Source organism: Carcharhinus amblyrhynchos, chromosome 32 (assembly GCF_965287045.1).
Source record: "Carcharhinus amblyrhynchos chromosome 32, sCarAmb.v2.hapA, whole genome shotgun sequence".
Taxonomy (NCBI): Eukaryota; Metazoa; Chordata; class Chondrichthyes; order Carcharhiniformes; family Carcharhinidae; genus Carcharhinus; species Carcharhinus amblyrhynchos.
Window position 1 is genome coordinate 17,986,208 of NC_137355.1, and position 23,569 is coordinate 18,009,776.

The 23,569-nt window shown below is 43.3% G+C and overlaps 1 protein-coding gene across 1 annotated transcript in view; it reads right to left on the reverse strand.

Annotated features, from left to right (window-relative positions):
• Window positions 1-219: 219 nt before the first annotated feature.
• scaper (S-phase cyclin A-associated protein in the ER) overlaps window positions 220-23,569 on the reverse strand; it is a 359,135-nt gene continuing 335,785 nt past the window's right edge. The window contains exons 29-31 of the mRNA XM_080216291.1: window positions 9,273-9,464; window positions 773-824; window positions 220-680 (exon numbers count right to left, since the gene is read on the reverse strand). Coding sequence (XP_080072417.1) covers window positions 574-680; window positions 773-824; window positions 9,273-9,464 — 351 coding nt within the window. The 3' untranslated portion in view covers window positions 220-573. The remainder of the gene's footprint in view (window positions 681-772; window positions 825-9,272; window positions 9,465-23,569) is intronic.

Sequence of the window (23,569 nt, forward strand, 5' to 3'; positions counted from 1 at the left end):
CAGGTTACATTGATTGGCTATGTTAAATTATCCTTTAGTGTCAGAGGGATTAGCAGGGTAAATATATGGGGTTATGGGGATAGGGCCTGGGTGGAATTGTGTTTGGGACAGACTCAATGTGCCAAATGGCCTCCTTCTGCACTGTAAGGATTCTATAAACAGGCTAGTGGAACCATATGGGCTACATATCTCAGCACATACTCAGCACAGTCACATTGGTGCGGATGAAAATAAATAATTTTATTGGGTCATCAGCATATTTGAGTCACCGATATACTTCTAATAAATAAAATTAGTTGATGAACTCCACAGGAGACTGCTGTATCACCCTAAACAACCAAAACTAATGAGTTATTCTATATGCACATACATTAGAAAGATTCACATTAAAAAATTGTCAAAAAGTGATTACAATGACGATCATATGTACAACAGGGACTATATACAATTTGTGCAAATCAAATATAAGAACATTCTAGAACATAATGTCAGTGAATGAATTACAAGACTAGGTTTTAAATCAAATAATGTTGTGTGGTGTTGAGTACTTCTTCCCCTCTTTTTGTTTTATCCTTAACAAACTGTCTCTTTGTTTAAAAAAAACTTCCGAGCATCCTCCCACATCTCACGGGGGAACCGGTTGGAGAATTCAAGGTAGTCTTGAGATACAGGGGCCTTCTCTGAAATAAGAACAACAACAAATTGTTAAACAGAACATTTATGCTGTCATTATTCAGGATAAGTGCACGGAAAGCAACTGTGTGATACTTACCCTTCGGTTGAGAAGATTTATTGTCAGACTGACCCAAACTCTGAGCAAAATCCTAAGTTAAAAAAAACAAATTTAGTAATTACAGCGATTATATGAATCCTTTATTGTCCATGTTTGCTTCTGTCTACTTTTCTCCCTCTGTCCACTTTGCGCTAACCCTGGTTACAGACTCCCTGTCCACAAAGTACACTGTTTCACATCAAGGTGCCGTTGCACAGTGCCACACATTCTGAACAGATGGTTGATGTTGCATGCTGTTCTTGAATAACATCTCACTAGGCATGTTTTTCTACAGCAATATGTCATCTTGCATTTGGGTAGAAAGTAGTGCAGGAAGTTGGTGTTGGGAGTGATTGAGGGGTGGATATGGAAATCACAGAGGATAGGGTCCCTTCAGAGTCCTGAGAGAGGAGGGGGAGGGAAAGGCATGTTTGGTGGTGGCATCATGCTGAAGGTGATGGAATGGCACAGGATGATGTGTTGAATGTGGAGGCTGGTAGGGTGAGACCAAGGAGAAAATGATTGCAGTTCTGGGAGAGGTGAGAGGAAATGGGGCAGATGTGATAAAGGGTCTTGTCTATCTTGGTGAGGAGAGATGAGGTGCCAGGAATTTGGGGGGGCGGTGGGAATCATCAGTTGAGTTCAAAGGAAGACATACTAGTAGCACTGGTATGAAAATCATCAGAACAGATGCAGTGGAGATGGAGAAAATGTGATAATGGAATAAAGCCCATGCCAGAAGTGATGCATGAGGATGTATAGTCAAGGTAACTAGTTTACTGTCCATGTGTGGAACTTATTTTGAATTTTGCACTGTCTTCCTTGCCTATTTGATTTGATTTATTATTGTCACATGTATTAGCATACAATGAAAACTATTGTTTCTTGAGCGTTATGCAGATGAAGTATACCATAAGACCATAAGACACAGGAGCAGAATTAGGCCACTCGGTCCATCAAATCTGCTCTGCCATTCAATCATGGCCTTTCTTTTTCTCATCCTCATTCTCCTGCCTTTTCTCCATAACCCCTGATCCCTACATTAATCAAGAACCTATCTATCTCTGCCTTTAAGACACTCAATGATCTGGTCTCCACAGCCTTCTGCAGCAAAGAGTTCCACAGATTCACCACTCTCTGGCTGAAGAAATTCCTCCTCATCTCTGTTTTAAAGGATCATTCCTTCAGCCTGAGGTTGTGCCCTCTGGTTCTAGTTTTTCCTACCGTTCATAGAGAAAGAAAGGAAAGGGTGCAGAATGTAGTGTTACATTCATAGCTAGGATGTAGAGAAAGATCAACTTAATGTGAGGTAGGAGTCCATTCAAAAGTCTGACGGTAGCAGGCGAAGAAGATGTTCTTGAGTCGGTTGGTACATGACCTCAGACTTGTGTATCTTTTTTCCTGATGGAAGAGAGTGGAAGAATGTCTGGGGCACGTGGGGTCCTTGATTATGCTGGCTGCTTTGCTGAGGTAGTGGGAAGTGATTTAGGTTTAAAGTTCGGAAATTTAAGTCTATTATCTGTGACTAAGAGTAAGGTTTTACTCTCTGATGATATCTGCCTCTGAGGTATAGGTGAACCATCCTTTGTCTGGTGTTATTCCTAATTTGGGGATGCCAAATATGTTTAATATTTGAAGTAAGCTGAAAAGTACTAAACATCCAAATCAGATGATTATTTTAAAATGACAGGGCCGATGTTTTGATCACAACATGCAGACTGGCAGTATTCTCACTGCAGTTAGTGTCCCCACAGATACTTCTTAGCATTTGCATGCCTCTCCCTCCTATGTGTATGCTTCACGTCTGTACTAGTCCTGTAGCACTTTGGTACAGAATACTCGCAGTGGGGTTGGTGTTATGCAGTTACCACTATTGACACTAACTTACATTGCTGGCGCCCCAGCCCTACTTGCTTGAGCACAGCCAAGTTCCTCACATGTGCAGTTTTTATCAGTATTCAAATTACAGGTTATATTTTCATGTTATCAAATAGTCAGATGGACAGCTGGCTTTCAACACCTGTGCTCATGAAGGTCTTAAAATTCCCTTTGGGAGAGAGCTGGAGTTATCCTGCAGCTGGTGAAAAGTCAAACACTCCTTCCTCAAAGTATCCCTACTGTGCTCAAAGTTAGATGTGGGCAGCCAGTGTTACCAAGCTGTGCCACAAACTTTGCCTCAGTACAAAATGCAGAGTTAATGAAAGGTTTGAACATAAGAAATAGGAGCAGGAGTAGGCCATCTAGCCCTTCGAGCCTGCCCCGCCATTCAATAAGATCATGGCTGATCTGAAGTGGATCAGTTCCACTTTCCCGCTTTCTCCCCATAACCCTTCATTCCCCTATCAAAAACCTATCTACCTGTGACTTAAATATATTCAGCGAGGTAGCCTCCACCACTTCAACGGGCAGAGAATTCCAGAGATTCACCACCCTTTGAGTGAAGAAGTTCCTCCTCAACTCTGATCTAATCTGCAGCACCACCACCCCCCCACCTTATCTTGAGGCTGTGCCCTTTAGTCCTGCTATCCTTTCTAAGCGGGAAGAATCTCTCTACCTCTACCCTATCCATCCCTTTCATTATCTTATACGTCTCTATAAGATCCCCCCTCATCCTTCTAAACTCCAACGAGTACAGACCTAGTCTATTTAGTCTCTCTTCATAGTCCAACCCCCTCATCTCCGGTATCAGCCTAGTGAACCTCCTCTGCACTCCCTCCAAGGCCAAAATATCCTTCCGCAAGTGCGGCGACCAAAACTGCACACAGAACTCCAGCTGCGGCTTCACCAGTACCCTGTACAGTTGCAGCAAGACCTCCCTACTTTTATATTCTATCCCCCTCGCTATAAAGGCCAACATTCCATTCGCCTTCTTGATCACCTGCTGCACCTGCAGACTGGGTTTTTGCGACTCGTGCACAAGGACCCTCAGGTCCCTCTGCACCGTAGCATGCTGCAGCTTTTCGCCTTTTAAATAATAATCCCTCCTACTATTATTTCTGCCAAAGTGGATAACCTCACACTTGCTAACATTATACTCCATCTGCCAGGTCCTCGCCCACTTGGTCAGCCTATCCAGATCTCTCTGCAGACTTTCCACATCCTCCAGGCAACTTGCTTTTCCACTCATCTTCGTGTCATCAGCAAATTTTGTCACCCTACACACAGCCCCCTCCTCTAGATCATCTATATAAATGGTAAACAGTTGAGGCCCCAGCACCGATCCCTGCGGCACTCCACTAGTCACCAACCACTGACCAGAATAGCACCCATTGATACCAACTCTCTGCTTCCTATTAGACAGCCCATCCTCTATCCACGCTAACACCTTACCCCCAGCTCCGTGCACCCTAACCTTCTGTAGCAACCTTTTATGAGGCACCTTATCAAACGCCTTTTGGAAATCTAAAAACACCACATCCACTGGTTCCCCTCTGTCTACCGCACTAGTCACATCCTCATAGAAATCCAATAAATTCGTCAAACACGACTTCCCCTTAACAATCTGTGCTGCGTCTGCTTGATCAAACCATTCTTTTCTAGGTGCCCCGCTATTTCTTCTTTGATGTCGGATTCTAGCATTTGTAGTGTAAATTGATAACAAAGCCACGTGTGTGTATCAGGGAAAGAACTGCAACGCAGGCTCGTGAATATAGTCCCACTATCCAAATTACTGCCTTTCTCAGCCTTGCAGTGAATCGAAGGGAGGCTCACTAATCCACTCCAGAGTGACACTTACACATTGGCTCAAGATTAGAAATGGCAATAGTGTGAGAGCAGCCTCCTTTTTCATTTTCAGGCAGTGAATAATGTCAGTGGGACAGAAACCCGCAAGAGAGAAAGTGAATGTTTTTTTCCTGCAATTCCTCTTCTTTCTCTCCTACTTGTCCTTTTGCCTCCACTCATCTCAATGGCCCGGGCTTCTTCCAGGGAAATGGTGAATTACTCACACTTTCTATCAATTCAACATCCATTATTCATTGCGTATGATTAGGTCTCATCTACATTAGGGAGGAGGACTAAATGCAGGTTAGGTGGCCACTCTGTAGAACATCTTCGTTCAGCCTGCAAGTATAACCTGAAGATTTCAGCTGTCTGTCATTTCAATTCTTTGTTCCACTCCTGCTCTGACCTTGTCCTCATTCTTTCCCACACTATTTCAATGAAGATTAAGGTAAACTCAAAGAACAGCACCTTATCTTTCAATTCATCACTTCCAGACTCAATACTGACTTTAAGAATTTCAATCTCAGCCTCCGCCTCATTTTTTCCAATTGGCAGGTTTTGGTAATAGCAATGCTGCTGCCATTCACCCCTTGTCTACTGACATCTTTTGTTTGGTCACTTATTCCACTTTCTTTCGCCTTGTGCCACAATACCACTTAATCATAGAATACCTAACCTGACACCGATAGACCGTTTTCCCAAGAAAAACTATGATGTGGAGATGCTGGTGTTGGACTGGGGTGGGCACAGTAAAAAGTCTCACAACATCAGGTTAAAGTCCAACAGGTTTATTTGGTAGCACGAGCTTTCGGAGCTTTGCTCCCTATCAGGTGAGTGAAGAATTTGGTTCACAAACAGAACATATATAGACACAAACTCAATTATTTTGTAACTGAGTTTGTATCTATATATGCTCTGTTTGTGAACCAAATCGTGCACTCACCTGATGAAGGAGCAGTGTTCCGAAAGCTCAGGTAAACCAAATAAATCTGTAAGAAAAACTAGAACTTGGTCCCTGAGTGTTAAGAACTACACAGCTGTACAGCATTGACTCTATACCAACCACAATCCCACCTAGGCCCTATTCCCATAATCCCACACATTTTCCCTAGCTAACCCCCCGACACTAAGGTCAATTTTAGCATGGCCAATCCCCTAACCTGCACAGCTTTGCAGGGGTACACCAGAGCACCCAGAGGGAATCCAAGTAGACACAGGGAGAATGTGCAGACTCCACACAGACAGTGACTAAGGTTGGAATCGAACCTGGGTCCCTGGCACTGTGAGGCAACAGTGCTAACCCACTGTGCCACCAATCTCTCCTGCTTCTATCCGATCACACACCTTCTCTATTGTTCTAACCCTCTACTTATAGTCTGTCAATTCACCAATTTTTCTAACAAAGGTCATCAGCAGACCTGAAAAGTTAACTCTGTTTCCCTCTCTATACCACGCTGAGTATTTCCAGCATTTATTATTTCAAAACAAGGGACTATCCGTAATGACTGGCAGTTTGAGCTGGTGGTTGCCCTCTTTCAACAGTCGCCTATCTTACCCTCAAATCCTCACAGCCAAAGACATCCCTAGGATAAACAAACTGACTCTGTCTCTATTGAGTCCATTATCCATTCAAGTTCAAAGTACTTCACCAATCCAGTCAGGTTGTCACCCATTCCTTCTGTGCGTCCTGAACGTTCTCACAGCGATAGACCTTGTGCCCACGACAGACTAGCACTCGGTCCCTGGGTGTCAAGAACAGCATGGTTGTACAGTATATTTGCTAAACTGCAAATACCTGAAGAATACATAACATGAAAACAGCTGGAATGTTGCAACGTTTGTTTTGGTTGCTCATAATAGATAATATATCTTCTTCAAGTACCATTGTTTTGTGTACTTTCTGTTCATTGGGCTGAAGAATTTTGTCCTGGTGGACTGAACACTTTTAAACCAGATTCTTTACATCCTGCAGACCGTGGTTTGGTTCTGGTAACACACACCATCCTGACTTGGAAATATTTTGCCGTTCCTTCAATGTCATTGGGTTAAAATTCTGGAACTTTCTCTCTAACCGCACTGGGGATGTACCAACACCTTATAGACTGCAGCCATTCAAGGCAGTGACTTGTCACCACTACCTTCTCAAGAGCGATGCTGGCCAGTAAATGCTACCTTTGCCAGCCATGCTCACATTCCAACAACAAATGAAAGAAAACTCTTAACCTCAGCCTGGGGGGTTGGGGAGCCTTTACATAACTATATATATCAGGGCAATCCAAAGTGCCAATGTAGTGCACTCACAACTGTAATGTTAGAAACAGCACAGCTCATTTGTTCTGCAAAGAAGCAGTGCGATAATGGCCAGTAAATGATTTTGTGATGCTGTTAGATGGATAATTATTGGTCAGGACACCATGCCGACATCTCCTACTGTGATAGATGGAGCCGCAGTCTGAACATCTGATTCAAAAGACAGCACCTCAGGCAGTGCAGCATTCCCTCAGCACCGCAATGGATGTCAGGCTGGATAATATGCTAGGCACCACACTTTAGAAAGGATGTGAAGACATTACAGGATGCAGAAAAGATTCACAAGAATGGTTCAAGGGATGAGGAACTTCAGTCACATAGAAAAATTGGAGAATCGGGAATAGAATTGGGAATATCCTCCATGGGAAAGAGGAAGTTGGAAGGGTATTTGATGGAGGAATTCAAGATTCTCAGGGGCCTGGACCGGGTAGATAGAGAAGGATTGAGAACCATAGGGCACAGCATGAGAATTATGAAAAGAGGAAAAGCTTTTTCACGCAGCATATGGTTAGGATCTGGGATGCACTGCCTGAGACTGTGCTGGAGGCAGGACTAACTTAGGTTTTCAAAAGGGATCGTTATTGGAAAAGGGCAGAGGAACGGCACCAAGTGAATTGCTCCTTCAGAGGGCCAGCACAGGCATGATTGATCAAGTGGCCTCCTTCTGTACTGTAATCATTCTATGATTCTATGAAGCAACAAAGTGGTGCAGTGGTTAGCACTGCTGCCTCATAGTGCCAGAGATCTGGGTTTGATTCCCAGCTCAGGTCACGTCTGCAAGGGTTTCCTCCAGATGCTCCGGTTTCCTCCCACAGTCTGAAAGGCATGCTGCTTAGGTGCATTGGTCATGCTAAATTCTCCCTCAGGTGCCGGAAATGTGATGACTAGGGCGTTTTCACAGTAATTTCATTGCAGTGTTAATATAAGCGTTATTGCAGTGTTCAGTAAGCCTACTTGTAACAAATAAATAAACTTTAAATTTTAAAACATGTGAATCCCCCACGCTAAGATTACAACCCGCTGGGCTTTGGCATTTTTATATACATACATCCATGTTCAAAGGACAGCAGTCATCATTCATAAATATGTGAATGTTTAGCACTGTGCTGCCTGATCGAATTGCGGATATAAACATGCTCGTTAATACCACAAAAAGATTTTTTAAATTTGTTCATGGGTGGGGAATCCATTGGCAAGATCCATGCGATTGAGAAGATGGTGGTGAGCCACTTTCTTGAACCTGCTAGATATGGTGCTGTAAGGAAGTTCCAGGATTTTGACCCAGCGACAGTGAAACAATAACAATAATATCAAAGCAAAATACTGTGGATGCTGGTAATCTTAAATAAAAACATAAAATGCTGGAAAGACTCAGCGGGTCTGCCAGTATCTGTGGAGAGAGAGAAACAGAGATAACGCTCTGAGTCCCTATGGCTGTTTTTCAGAGTGAAATAACAATAATATTTGCAAGTCATGATGGTGTGTGAATTGGGGAGGAGCTTACAGGTTGTGGCATTCCCATGTGCCTGCTCTATCTGTTCTTTCAGGTGGCGCACTTTGTGGGTTTGGAAGGTGCTGTCGAAGGAGCCTAACTTCATACAATCAGAAACCTTCCAGTGCAGAAGGAGTCTGCACTGACAACAATTCCACCTAGGCCCTATTCCCGAAAACCCCACATATTTGTCCCACTAACCCCTCGAACCTATGCCTTCTGGGACACTAGGCGCAATTTAGCACAGCCAATGCACCTAAACTGCACGCCTTTGCACCGTGGGAGGAAACCCACGCAGGCACGGGGAGAAGGTGCAAACTCCACGCAGACAGTGACCCAAGCCAGAAATCGAACCTGGGGCTGAAAGGCAGAAGTGCTAACCACTGTGCCACCGCGCCGCTCATAACATAACCAGATCACATAATGGGATGAGATACTATTTACAAAGCACTATCAAACAACATAATTTGCCAAAAAGTGTAGGAATGCTTTGTTTGCTAAGTTTTCTCCCCCCTCCTTTGCTAGTATGTAGTCCCACAGGTATTCCAAAATGACTTTTATTCAAACAGGAGCTAAGACAGTGTGAGTTGTAGGGCTGTCTGCCACAGTGGGTGCGAGAGCTGAACGTGTTCCTGTCCTCATGCCAGCATTATCCAACAACGATCACAGGAATGGGAAAGAGAACCGTGGATAATTTTTCACCCAGTTTGAGGATAATGAGGTGGCTAGCTGTGGCACCCTTACAGCAACCCTGGGTGGAACTGGTTAACATCACACCTACCTGCCCTACGGACTGACATTTAACCTATACGTGGATCGTACACAGCTGTGTATGTGCATGTGCGAACCCGCATGCACTGATTTCTACTTGCCCGAGTTGGTGATGCAGATCAGCCGCTATGATGAGCACTGTTTGACCACGCTGCTCTAATGCAGACACATTACAGTATGCATGGTACAATTTCACATGCTTACCTGGATAAAGGTAGCTAGCAGAATGCAGCTCATCTCCTGCTCCAAGATGACCTTGTTCTGCGGGTTGTTGTAACAAGCTGTGATTAGTGTTGGAAACAGGACTTTGATCAACCGTTGATCACTAAAGTACTGAAAAGGCAGTTGGCAGAGCTTCTGAAGGACTGTGGGATGGCGGCCCGATTGCACTGTCACCTGGAAATCAAAGGAAATATTATGTTCATAAAGTGGGGTAAAAACCAGTAAAACAGAGTGTATTGCCCACATGTCTAAAATTGATTGAAAATTTTGCATTTGCATGGCAGCACAGTGGCACACTGGTTAGCACTGCTGCCTCAGCACCAGGGACCTGGGTTCGATTCCAGGCTTGGGTTACTGTGTATATGGAGTCTCCGTGTATCTATGTGGGTTTCCTACAGGTGCTCGGGTTTCCTCCCACACTCCAAAAGATGTGCTGGTTAGGTGGATTGGCCATACTAAATTCTCCTTCAGTGCACCAGAACAGGAGCTGCAGTGTGGTGACGAGTGGATTTTCACAGTAATTTCATTGCAGTGTTAATGTTTAGCCTACCTGTGACACTAATAAATAAACTTTTAAATTAAACTTAAACTACTGTTGCAGTTTAGAATTAATTTTCTCCATTCAAAACATCTATACACATTCATAATGTAAACTTGTCACACTGTCATTACAACCTCCCTCCAGTGGTGTTGCTATAGCCCTTCCATTTTCCCTCTCAGCACTTCAGCATGTGCCAGAGAGAAATTTGGATGCCCTAACCAACACTACTTTTCAAATGGCTGTAAGCACTACTTCGTAGTAATAAATATTGACATGAGATCAAAGTTTTATGCAGGAATAAGGACCTAATGCATGCCTTTAAGGTAGGGATTTAATTATGTCTGCAGGTCCCATATCTAATTATCCCCTGCTGTACTTCACCTGAAGACTAGGCTGCCTGCATGGACCACAAAGGATTAAGTTGTATGGGAGAAAAAGGAAGTAAGTGCAAACAGAATAAAAGCAAAAACATGATAAAAGCGCACAGCAGGTCTGTTCGCGCCTGAAGGAGAAAGTAGGTTAATATTTCAGGTGGGAACTTTCATCACAACCTATCATTCTCTTTCAAAACAATGTTCCCACCCTTGTGTTTCCGACAGCATCTATTTTTATACCAGATTTTTACTTTTCCTTTCCATCGCTAGGTAAATTCATAGCTGATGAAGGTACACCATACCTTCGAGTCGGTTGGTGCAGTGTGTAAAACCTTCTAAACATTTGCATTACGAGGTTGGACTAACAGAAAATGCCATAAAACAGATTAGCTAAACACACTGCCACAAGTAAGAGTGCAGCATCTCACACTGTTTAGCACTGTGTCAAAGGCAACTGAAACGGGATACGAGACAACACAGATGTCAGAGTAGGAGAGAAATGGTTACTTCTAAGTGGCCGCTTCAACCTAGGAAGGTCAGAGATCATGCATGACGTAGCAGAGGAAACAGCTCTGGAATGTCTTATTCTGTATCACAATAACCCTTACAGAGCCTCGGGCTAAATTGTATTTTTAGTAATAGTTTCACTAGCTGTTACAAAAGTGGAACCTCCAGGTTCCATCCTCTATCCACGCGAAGTTAGAACTCTCAACTGTTGGGTTGCTTGAGCTGGCCTGTGTGTTCCTGGGATGGGATGTGGAGAATCAGTCAGGACTTGTTTATCCAAATGACATGCTGGAATCAACTTGGATTCAGCTGCGATGTTCTCCATGGTCAAATATTAGAGGAGCACTTATGTCTCAAACATTTGTTTTACATCGCTAACTGCCTTGGGAAGGTGGTGGCAGTGGTAAATTGTCCTAAATATAACGGCGTGACTTGCTAACCTATTTTGGAGTGCATTTAAAGGTCAACCACATTGCTGTTGGCCTGGAGTCACATACAGATTTGGCCGAGGAGGGATGGCAGATATCCTCCCCTAAAGTACATAAATGAATCCGATGGCTTTTCTTAATAATTTTGTATTCTAGATTTATTTCATTGAGTGAATTTAAATTCCCCTGCCATAGTGAGATTTGAATGCACTTCTCTGGGTTAATCATCTAATCCTTGGGATTACCAGTCCAGCAGCATAGCAACTGTGATGAATGAACAGCTGTTGGCTCCTGTTAAATCCACAGAGGGACGCTTTAAGTGTAGTCACTGGTGTAATAAAGGAAATACGGCAGCCAATTCACGCACAGCAAGCTCCCATAAACAGCAATGTGACAATGTTCAGACAGTCAGTCTGATGTCGGTTGAAGGTTAATGTTAATACATTTTGAAGTTATGCACCATCAGTAATGCTTCAGTTTTTTTCACAGTGACTTGTGCTACACTGGAGCAGCTCACCAACGCCTCATACAAATTGATTAGTGAGGCTTGGGGTTTTCTGCCTTTGCGCTCAACGGCAGGTGGGGGCTAGAGAGGGTGGGGAGGATCACCAGACAGAAGCCAGGAGTGAGAGCCTTGGCTGATTCTCCCCAACCCTTTTTCCCAGGTATCCGGACAAACCTTCGCGATTCGACCGTCATCCAGCAGCGAGCTCCCTGGACCAAGATTCCACACCACAGCAAACCTCCAAACTGAAACCTTTCAAACCCCTCCTTCAACTTACTGCAGAGTTTGGTATATGGCTAGGCCGGTATTAAATGCTACCAAGCCAGAGAAAAAGGAACCAAATGTTCAGTTTTATTACAATTTAAAGATGGCAAGAAATGTTGCAACGAGGCTATTTCCATTGGTGTTTCATTATAGACATCAAATAAACGAACCTTAAGAGAAGGAGAAAGAAGTATTCACTTGAGATGAACAGACTATTAGAATTCTTCAGTGGCCCCACCAGCGCCCCCCTTCCCGTCCACTGCAACCTTTTAGCAGCCAAGTTGACTGAACCTAATGACGCATGAATAGACTTGGTCTCCAAAGGCACAGAGGTACACAATTAATTCTCCACCACCACTCCCTTCCTCGGAATACAGCGTTAGTTTGCTGCATGAGGAATGCAGGCCCAGTCATCCCAATGCGTATGTTAAAAAGCAAACAGCCAGGAAAAGTGGGTGCTGGGGGAGGGGAAGGGGGCAGGGAGGAGGGAAAGGATGCTTCAGAAGACACTTAAAAAAAATTCCATTGGTGTCGCCATTCGTTTTTCTTATCACTGCTCTCATCAGCTTAGCCGAGTCCAAGAGTAAGACTGTTTAGACTAATGGGGCTTGTCATAAAGCAGGCCAAGTTTACAGAGAGACTTGCGCACATTAAGAAATGAAGCAATACCACTAATGGAACTTTGCTGTGCCCACATCCTGTTAGCTCCACAAAACCTTTTCAATCAAGTCATTAAATTCAACTAACTGATATTAAAATCAAATCACTCCCAGGTTAGCTTGATTACCAATGAACAATAAGGAAACATAAATTCCCTCAGAACCGCCTTTCTTCAGCCTGGGAGGTAGGCTGGGATAGGCCTTGAGGTGCTGTAAAACTGCAGCTCAGGATTGTAAATTGTGGATTGGCAAAACACAAACTTCCCAGGCACAAGCACTCACGTTGACTAGCACCCAAATTAAAGCCAGAGTGCTGGATGAAACAGAGGAGCCCGCGACAACATAAATTGCAGGGTTTTTACAAGATTTCTTTCAAAGGGTTTCTTTAACTGCTGCAGAATATATGGCCCCACTGATGATGTACTTGAGTTGTAAGAATGCAAGTAAACAAATGCAAGTTTTAGACACGAGGACGAGAGACCTATTGCCAAGGGCTGTAATATATTGCGAGCAGCAATGAGTAAATACACAGTTTAGCACTGCACACACTGACGAGACAATAAGGCCCAAGCAGTGATTAACTCACGGGACATTAGAAGAAACAAAACTACAAATACTGGAAAAATGAAGTCCAGAAAATAACAAGGAAAATGTGAAAAAAAAATCAAGCAGGTTATCTACTCCTAAGCATTTCCCAGTGATTCCCTATTTGAAAAACACTAAATGGACTCTGGATCAAGTTCTGAACCTGAGATATGTTCTCCATGCTCACCAATAGTCAATGCCACAGTTCAAAGGATGAAGTAGTAAGAAAAGGGCCTGGAGTTCATGCCAGTGATATCAGTATTGTCAGCCACATTTAAATTCAGAGGAGAATTAAACAACCAAAGAAAATACGGGAAATATGCAGGGCCTTGGATAGAGAAAGAGAAATTAATGTTTCAACAGCAATCTTAAATTAGAACTGCCCGAAAGCCTGTGCCTGAACTACGAGCCTGTCTGGGTGGCACGGTGGCACATTGGGTAGCACTGCTGCCTCACAGCATCCCAGGACCTGATTCAATTCTGGCTTTGGGTGACTGTCTGTGTGGAGTTTGCACGTTCTCCCCATGTCTGATTGGGTTTCCTCTGTGTGCTCCAGTTTCCTCCCACAGTCTGAAAGGTAGGTCTGCTGGTTAGGTACATTGGTCGCGCTAAATTCTCCTTCAGTGTACCTGAACAGCCGCCAGAACATGGCGACTGGGAGATTTTCACAGTAACTTCATTGCTGTGTTAATGTAAGTCTACTTGAGATACTAATAAATAAACTTAAAAACTTCCTTCATATTTCAGATACACAATGATGTACAACATCTTTATGTGATAAATATATCACTAAGCCGGACATTATATCGCAATTGAATCTGTGTCTGGGCGGTTTAGAACGGAGTTGAGGAGGAACTTCTTCACTCAAAGGGTGGTGAATCTCTGGAATTCTCTGCCCGTTGAAGTGATGGAGGCTGCCTCGCTAAATATTTTTAAGACGCAGGTTGATGGGTTTTTGATAAGCGAGGGGATTAAGGGTTATAGGGAGAGGGCGGGAATGTGGAACTGAGCCACGACAGATCAGCCATGATCTTATTGAATGGCGGGGCAGGCTCGAAGGCCTAGATGGCCTACTCCTGCTCCTATTTCTTATGTTCTTATATGCCCTGTTTGTGAATTCAACTCTCCCCTTACCTGATGAAGGAGGAACACCCGAAACCTTGTGCTACCAAGTAAACCTGTTGGACTTCAATCAGGTGTTGTGAGACTTCTTACTATCTCAAAGAGGGAGGGAGGTTCTCCTGAGTCCCGGTCAATATTTATCCCTCAACATCACTAAGGCAGATTATCTGCTCATTATCACATTGCTGTTTATGGGACCTTGCTGTGCGCAAATTGGTTGCTGCGTTTCTTGCATTATAACAGTGGCTGTACTTCAAAAGTATTTAATTGGCTATTAAGTGCTTCGGGGTGTCCTGAAGTGGTGAAGGGTGTTAAAAATTTCCAAGTCCTGCCTTTTTAATCAGTGTTTAATTCTGAATCTCAAAGTGCATTATGGCAGCCCATTAAGTGCAAATTGTTGCCCTGCACAGTCTATAAAATCTGACACATTCCCACCAAACTATGAAACATAAGGACATTTTCAACACTAGGTTTCAGAATGTGCCAGCGAGTAATGATAAATTGAATATGACGTGACTTCAATGCTGAAAAAAGACACCATGAAATCTGGCAGCTTTTCTTTTTGCAATGGTGTACTCACATCAGTAGGATATTTATTTCTTTTGTGAAAATTGAACTGGGCAGAAATGATATTAAAGCAAAATGGATTTATCACATCAAGTTAGGTTAACATTATCAGCTTTCAGTCATTTCTTGGTCAGCAGCACCTTCACCAGAGCTCTGGAATTCCTTCCCTAATACTCTCTCACCCCTCCTCTCTTTTTAAAATTCTCCTTAAAGCCTGTTTCATTGACCAAGTAAGAAGTCTCACAACACCAGGTTAAAGTCCAACAGGTTTATTGGCTGGCATGAGCTTTCGGAGCACAGCTCCTTCATCAAGTGAGTGCCCCATTAGGGACAGTGTTCCAAAAGCTCGTGCTACCAAATAAACCTGTTGGTTTTAACCTGTCTTGTGAGACTACTTACTGTGTCCACCCCAATCCAATGCCGACATCTCCATGTCATTGATCTCCTGCCCTAATATGTAATTTAGTACACTGTCAACTTTAGCTTGGCAATGCAGCGGTCAGGCAGCTTGGTATTACATAAATGCTAGCTGTTACTGGTTAAAACACCACCCCAGAGATTTGAGCTTGTACTTGAGGACAATGCTCCTGATGCAGCGCTGAAGGAGTGCTGCACTGAGATGTCTTTCTGGTAAGACATTAACCCAACCCTCCCTAATGTGAACATTTAAAATCCCATGGCGCTATTTAGAAGGTGCCTCACAGTGCCAGGAACCAGGGTTCAATTCTGGCCTTGGGCCACTGTCTGTGTGGAGTCTGCACATTCTCCCCATGTCTGCGTGGGTTTCATCTGGGTGCTCTGGTTTCCTCCCACACTCCAAAGATGTGCAAGTTAGTTGATTGGCTATGCTAAATTGCCCATTGTCAGGGAGACTAGCTAGGGTAGATACGTGGGTTATGGGGATAGGGCCTGAGTGGGATTGTGGTTATTGCAGACTCATTGGGCCATCGATAGGGCCTTTTAAGAGACTTCTGGATGAGTACATGGGACTTAATATGATTGAAGGTTATAGGTAAGCCTAGTAGGTAGAGATGTTTGGTGCAACTTGTGGGCCGAAGGGCCTGCTTGTGCTGTAGTTTTTCTATGTTCTATCAGCCTCCTTCTACACTGTAGAAATTCTAAGAATAACAGGGGAATTTTACTCTGGCCAATATTTATCCAACATAGGTAAAACAGTTTGTCTGGTCATTTATTATAATTTGTGCGAACTTGCTGTGCATAAATTAGCTGCTGTGTTTCCTACACTACGCCAGTGATTACACGTCAAAGCTACTTCATTGGCTGTAAAGTGGCTTGGGACTTCTGATATTGTGAAAAGCGTTATATGAGTAGAATGTTTTTCTTTTCTTTTTATGGAATGGGAGCTTTTGAGCCCCGAAGCTCAAAAGTTAAAGTCTATTAGTCACAAGTGGACTTACACTAACACTACAATGAAGTTACTGTGAAATTCTCCTAGTTGCCACACTACAGCGCCTATTTGGGTCAATGCACCTAACCAGTGCGTCTTTCAGAATGTGGGAGGAAACCAGAGTACCTGGAGGAAACCCATGCAGACACTGGGAGAACGTGGAAACTCTACACAGACAGTGACCCAAGTTGGGAATTGAACCCGGGTCCCTGGCGCTGTGAGGCAGCTGTGCTGTGAGATTATTCAATTCACTATTTTAGCGGAGATATTAAAACAAGCGTTACCCATTACAATTAAATTTCATACAAACTACTGTCTGTATTTTGACCTACAATGGGTAAAGCCAAAGTTCCCTCAGGAGGCATGAATGAAGTTATGATGTGACCATGCAGATTAGTAGATTAGTTTAGTGGTAGGAGATGGTAGCTGCATGGAGAGAGTAGAGATTGTCTTCAGGAGTCTGTTGCACTAACTTCCCTTTACTTCTGAATTTTGGAGGAGGAAGTGGAGGAGAGACTGTGAAAGTGTGTGACAAAGATTAGTTAGTGGCCTCTTTAGCAGCATACTATACAGCAGCATTGAACCTGAGAACAGATTCCCATGTTTTCTTTGAAGTCAGAACAATGTGTGGCCTGGGAAAGGTTTTAAAGTTTATTCATTAGTGTCACAGAAGTAGGCTTACATTAACACAGCAATGAAGTTAATGTGAAAATCCCCTGGTCACCATACTCTGGCGCCTGTTCGGATACACTGAGGGAGGATTTAGCACGGCCAATGTACCTTACAGCTGTGTGTGTGTGTCCAGGAAAACACTGCTTCATATCTGTTAAATCTGAAGCATTTCCTAGGACAGTCTAAACTTTGGAAAATAAGCCTCCAATTGCCGTTAAACACTGAGAAATCTGGTACTCCTTAATATTTAAATCTGTCAGTCAACTACCTGTCTTTGTCCTCTTCCAGTTTGCAACACCTAGAGAGTTGACTGATCTGTCCACTGGCAAACAGATAAAGGAGAGACACCATTTACTACAGTGGCATTTGAATTGACCTAATGCTGCTTGTTCCTGACCCAGGGATAACATCAAAATAAAATGAATTAGTTTGCTATGGTCGATTCCTGGGTAGACCTACATTTCCACTTGGCCTTTCCAACTTCTGCTGGCGTTAAGGGCTCCAGCAACATTTCTTATCTCAACAATCAAACCTCCAGCGGTACATCTAATCAGAACTGAAAACCATAGAATGGATGTGTACATTCCCTGGACGTGCATTTAGGTCGTTCCCTCAACCTGACCTTTGGGAACCACAAGAAGTAAAATGATCTCAAAGGTATATTTGGGAAGTGTGTCTGCCCAGAGGAAGCAGCAATGGTCATTAAGAAAGCCCCCCCGAGTGAAGAACTTAACAAAAGTGGGCCTCCCAATGGTCTCATCATTACCGTAATACTATTCTCTCAATTTTATTACTGGCAATGTTTTCCTTAGCCGTTTCTCAATACTCTGGTTACAAGTTCTGTGCTCACTCATTAAGGTCAAGTGACTAAATGCAGGATATTTCTCCCTGCCAGCAACTATGGGGAAATCATGCCACTGCATTTCCTGCTGTAACATTATCGCATTTGAATAATTGGTTGCAGCTGATTTTCAAGAGATATCTGCTGCAATATTTAAGAGTCCAATATTGGCTCCCAAGTTGCAGGAAAATCCCTCTGGCTCTCAGTTAATTAATGGAGAATGCTGACAGACTCGAGCACAAAATCTAAGTCAGGTCGAGGGGTTGCTACACTGTTTGAGGTGCCGTCTTTCAAGTGAGATGTTAACTGAAGTGCCATCTGCTTCGTCAGATGGAAGTAAAAGACCCCATTATTCCATTTCAAAGAAGAACGAGGGAGTTACTTCTCATTGTCTTGGGGCCAATATTTATCACTGAATCAATACCACGAAGAAACAGATTGTCTGGTCATTATTACATTGTTGTTTGTGGGAGTTTGCCGTGCACAAATTAGCTGCTGAGTTTCCTGTATTACAATAGTGATGATACTTCATTAGCTCTAAAGCACTCTATGTCTCATCAGAAGTAACTCTTCAAATGCAGACAATAAAAATAGAACAAAACTTACTCCAACTTATAAATCAAAGAAAGGGTTTAATAAAGAAACATCATTACTCCAAACTTGGGCCTCGCCCTGGGCCACTCCAAGCTCTCCACAATTCTACAAAGGTTCTTATTTATAGTGAGGCAGCTGGTCAGCTGACTATTACATCATTCTGTAATTGGTTCCATGGTTTACTGGGTCAACTGACCCTTGCATCTTGTTGTCATGGGTCACACTGCATCCAATACAAAAGTTGTCACCGTTTACATTCCAACACTGATGCATCTAGCAGTTGTGAAAAGTGCTATATAAATCAGGTCATTATTTCTTGCCTCTCATCACATGGTATTTGAAAACCCTAGCTGCAGGGGCTTTCATCAAAATGCAGAAGCATGGCTACATCTAGGAAGCTCTATTAAGTAAACAGTGTGCTCCGATGAAAGGAATGGAAACAGCTGAGAATAATTTAATTGGATGGAAGGAAAAATGAGGAATACAACAGCAGATGTTGAGATCTCTTTAACATGAGTTACCACCCATCTGGCATTGCATCAGTAATTTCTACAATGTAAACCAGGTACCAAAAATAAAACTCCCCTTTCCTGTCTCTTAATGTGGGGATGTTAGTTAATGTTATGAAACATTGGAACTCCAGCTTGGATTTAACTATTCCCAAAATTCATCTGGTTTGAACTTGGCATAAAATCCCATCCTGCCTTAAAATAACAATTACTACAGTGCAATGTTAAGGCTTTGTACCGATGAAGGGTGGCATGGTGGCAGTTAACACTGTTGCCTCATGACGCCAGGGACCCAGGTTCCATTCCTGGCTTGGTCACTGTCTGTGTGAAATTCACACATTCTGCCCATGTCTGCGTGGGTTTCCTCCGGATGCTCTACTTTCCTCCCACAGTCTGAAAGATGTGCTGGTTAGGTGCATTGACCCAACCAGGCACTGGAGTGTGGTGATTTAGGGAATTTCACAGCAACTTCATTGCAGTGTTAATGTAAGCCTTCCTTGTGACTAATGAATAAACTTAAAATGCTTAAAACGCAGCAACACTTTGTGCAGTTGATCAAGCACAGCAAAAAAAATTACAGTGAAGCATTCTTGTTTCACGAGGTGACAGTAAACTAAAATTCCAATCTGTGTGTTGTCAACATGGCAAGTATATCGGATTATGGAAATAATTGTAAGTGTGCTACTTATGGTGCAGTCAGATCAAAACTATACAGCTGTACAGATAGAGTCTCTTTTCATTCCAGCATTTTTAGTAAGTGGAAAAGCGTATTTCTTTAGTGGGTTGGGGTTCAGTGATGGTAGAGAAGGGCAGTCGGATATATTTCTGTCAAACTGCAATGAATCAAAAGTTTGGCTTACGGCCTTGGGTGTCTTGAAAAAAGCATCTTGGCAGTTTATGTTGCTGCAAGTTATGATGATATAGACTGAAAGCATCAAGCACTAGCACAGGACTCCTCCACATGCAAGTCAATCTTGGCTTTATTTGCTACTTTGTGGTTATAAATTACATTTAGAAGTTGGTCGCGATTTTCTTTTTACTCTTTTTTCAGGTAGTTCAGGCACGGAACGGAGGGAAATTGGGTAGGGAAGCATCCACAGGATTCCTGTCCAGGAAGTGGATGCACTCTTTCATAAAAATCATAGAATTCCTACAGTGCAGAAAGAGGCCATTCGGCCCATAAAGGCTGCACTGACCACAATTCCACCGACCACCCAGACCCTATCCTCGTAGCCCCACTTATTTACCCTGTTAGTCTCCCTGATACTAGGTCAATTTAGCATGGCCAATCAACTTAACCTGGCACATCTTTGGACTGTGGGAGGAAACCTATGGAGACACAGGGAGAATATGCAAACTCCACACAATGACCCAAGCTGGGAATCGAAACTAGGTCGCCAGCGCTGTGAGGCAGCACTGTTAACCACTGTGCCACCGTGCCGCCCTCTTTTAAAGCTGCTTGAGAAAGACGCTCAGCTAGCAATTATAACTCAAATATCTCAATATCTTCACAAATGTGAAGTGGGCCAGCTCTCGATGGAACGAAAAGAAACAGGCCTCCCCATCAGAGATATGGGGAGCGGCAAGTGGTGAAACACCACTGCTCTCACCTAACCTTCTCATTTTGTAAACCAGTCAACAACTCAGCTCTCCCAGTTACGTTACAGGATGGAGTTCCTGTCAACATTCTTTCACAAATGGATTTTATTTTTTGTGTGTGTTCTCTACTTTTAACTCCTTTACATAGCACACCACCATCTAAAGCAAGAATCTGGGCAGGCAGTCTCTTCCAATACATGGGCTGCATATAATGCTGGTTGGAAAATATTCTCTGCTGCCTTGTTCCGGGAAGCTTGGTTGATTTTGACACGATACCACACTACCTACCTGACATTGTAAATGTGCTTTGTTGGGAATTATGCTACAACCTCAATATCCAAACACTGCAAGACATTGCATGGCTGAGATTTCAGAACCCCCCTCACTGGAACCCCTGCCATTTACCCGGCCTCCTTGTCCTGAAAGTCCCAGGCACATTTGCTGCAGTGCCTCTTCCGGGATGAGAAAGAGAATCTGGTGAATTGGTGCGACGACGATAATCTCTCCCTCAATGTCAACAAAATGAAGGATATTGTCATTGACTTCAGGAAGCGTAGTGGAGAACACGCCCCTGTCTACATCAATGGGGTCAAAGTAGAAATGGTCGAGGGCTTCAAGTTCTTAGGTGTTCAGATCACCAACAACCTTTCCTGGTTCCCCCATGCCAACACTATAGTTAAGAAAGCCATCAACGCCTCCACTCTCTCAGAAGACTAAGGAAATTTGGCATGTCAACAACGACTCTCACCAACTTTTACAGATGCACCATAGAAAGCATTCTTTCTGGTTGCATCACAGGTTGGTATGGCTCCTGCTCTGCTCAAGACTGCAAGAACTACAAAAGGTTGTGAATGTATCCCAATCCATCATGCAAACTAGCTTCCCATCCATTGTCTGTCGATGCTTCCCGCTTTCTTGGCGAAGCAGCCAGCATAATTACAGACCCCATGCACCCCGGATGCACCCTCTTCCACCTTCTTCTGTCGGGAAAAAGATACAAAAGTCTGAGGCCAAGTACCAAGTGACTCGAGAACAGCTTCTTCCCTGTTGCCATCAGACTTTTGAATGGACCTATCTCGCTTAAGTTGATCTTTCTCTACATCCTAGCTATGGCTGTCTGTATAGTGCGCAAGAATCAATACTTTTTACTGTATACTAATGCAATAATAATCCAAATCAAATCGAATCAAATCAGTGCTATGCCAGGATGGGCTGAAGAGTCGTCAGCCAATCTCATTGGCTGACAGCTCTCCAAGGTACAACTTGCGTTCAAGTGAGGATGGGAGTCCTACCTGCTGCCAATCAACGTTATTCCAGTGTAAAATAGCAATGGGCCCGCATCCGTACGGTAGGACTTGGGCTCCTGCCATCCTAAAAATTCAGACCCATCTCTTTTATCCGCTTGTCTATCCAAATAATTTGGAAAAATCTATGCCTAATATATAATTTCAAATTATTAGGGAAACTGTCTTTGGAAATTTGCAAAGAATTAAATTTGATTTTTGACAAGTTGTATTATTTTGCAGTATTGCCACAGATGACAAAAGCTTCTTTCCGCTGTTAACGCAAAGCAACACATAACAGACGCAGCGTGTAATGCAATACATTAATGTCAGAGTTTCTTTGAAGGCAAAGGACAGGGGTTAACATCAAATGGGAAGGATTTTTCATACTTGCTCGTAGACAGTTTTGCTTTAAAGATGCAAGATCTGCATTATTTCCTCCCGTACATGGATAAACAGAACCCAAGGCAGAGGCACTGAATCAGCAGAATATGTCACAAATCGGGCCTTGTTTCTGCTCTTGGGTCAATTCTACATTGCTTTATTGTTTCGCCAGTGCTTACATTATAATGTTGAGATACAAAGGCTGTTCCAGAGCTTCGAAATAGTAAGGTTCATGTAACCTTTTGAAACTTGCATGAATATTTTTCCAGCATGCTACTGACAAGATAAAATCCTTTTAGTGGGGGAGGGGAGGGGCGTGAAGAACAAGGAACCACCAGGTTAACAAAGAACTACATTTCAGTTTTTACAGGAGGGGTCATAATCTGCCTGTAGTAAAATATTTAATATGACTTAAGGATCAATATGCAGATTCATAATGAATTCGGGGGCAAATACAGTACGTAGTGCAGAGTTGTATAGATCAGGAGGGTCTCAGGTTTGATCCCTGGCTTGAGATGAAGTAGCTGACCTCAGATGTGACAACAGATGGTGAGGTTACAAATATCCTTCAGCTAGGGAGGGGAAGTGAATTAGTCAGTAGATGATCACTATGCAGTAACCTTTGCTGGAGAAAGGGGATGAGGTTGTTTGAAGAAAGCAGGATTGCATTTAGCAAATGAGTCTGCTGAGGCTTACTGTCTGAACTTGCACATGAAAAATGGCTACCGGGGTGACATACCAGAGTGATCTCTGCACCTGGACACCACACTCCAGCAAGAGCCAGTGACTTCCAGAGGGTGGAGGGAAAACCTGGACACCCGCCCACATAATATGGAATCATAGTGCAGATCAGTATTCATCAGCACTGCATGGGAAGTATCAGCCATTAGAAAGATTCTGTTTCCTCTACATCATTCTCTTGTGCACTGAAGCCAATGATTCAGAAACATGGTCTATTTTTAATTAATTAATCAATCTTAGAATCATAGAATCCACAGTGCAGAAGGAGAAATTCAGTCCATCGAGCCTGCACCAACCACAATCCCACCCAGACCCTATCCTGATAACCTCACACATTTACCCTTCTAAATATGGACAGCACAGTGGCACAGTGATTAGCACTGCTGTCTCACAGTGCCAATCCTCACAATCTTGCTCCTTTCCCACTTGATCTCCTCATTTCTTGCTTTATAGCACTCCAAGACAAGACAGTGCTTTAAAATGCAAGTTGCTCTAAGTGATGGGTGAGGGTGGTTAGCAGACAGGAGGAAGAGTTAGTCTCATTTTGAACTAATGGATGTAGTTCTGGCCACAGCACAATACCTGTTGTCAATTAGCAGAGAGGTGTCCTCCAGAAAATTTTAATGAATTGGATTGTAGATCATAGAATCCTACAGTACAGAAGGAGGCCATTTGGCCCATCAAGTCTGCATGACC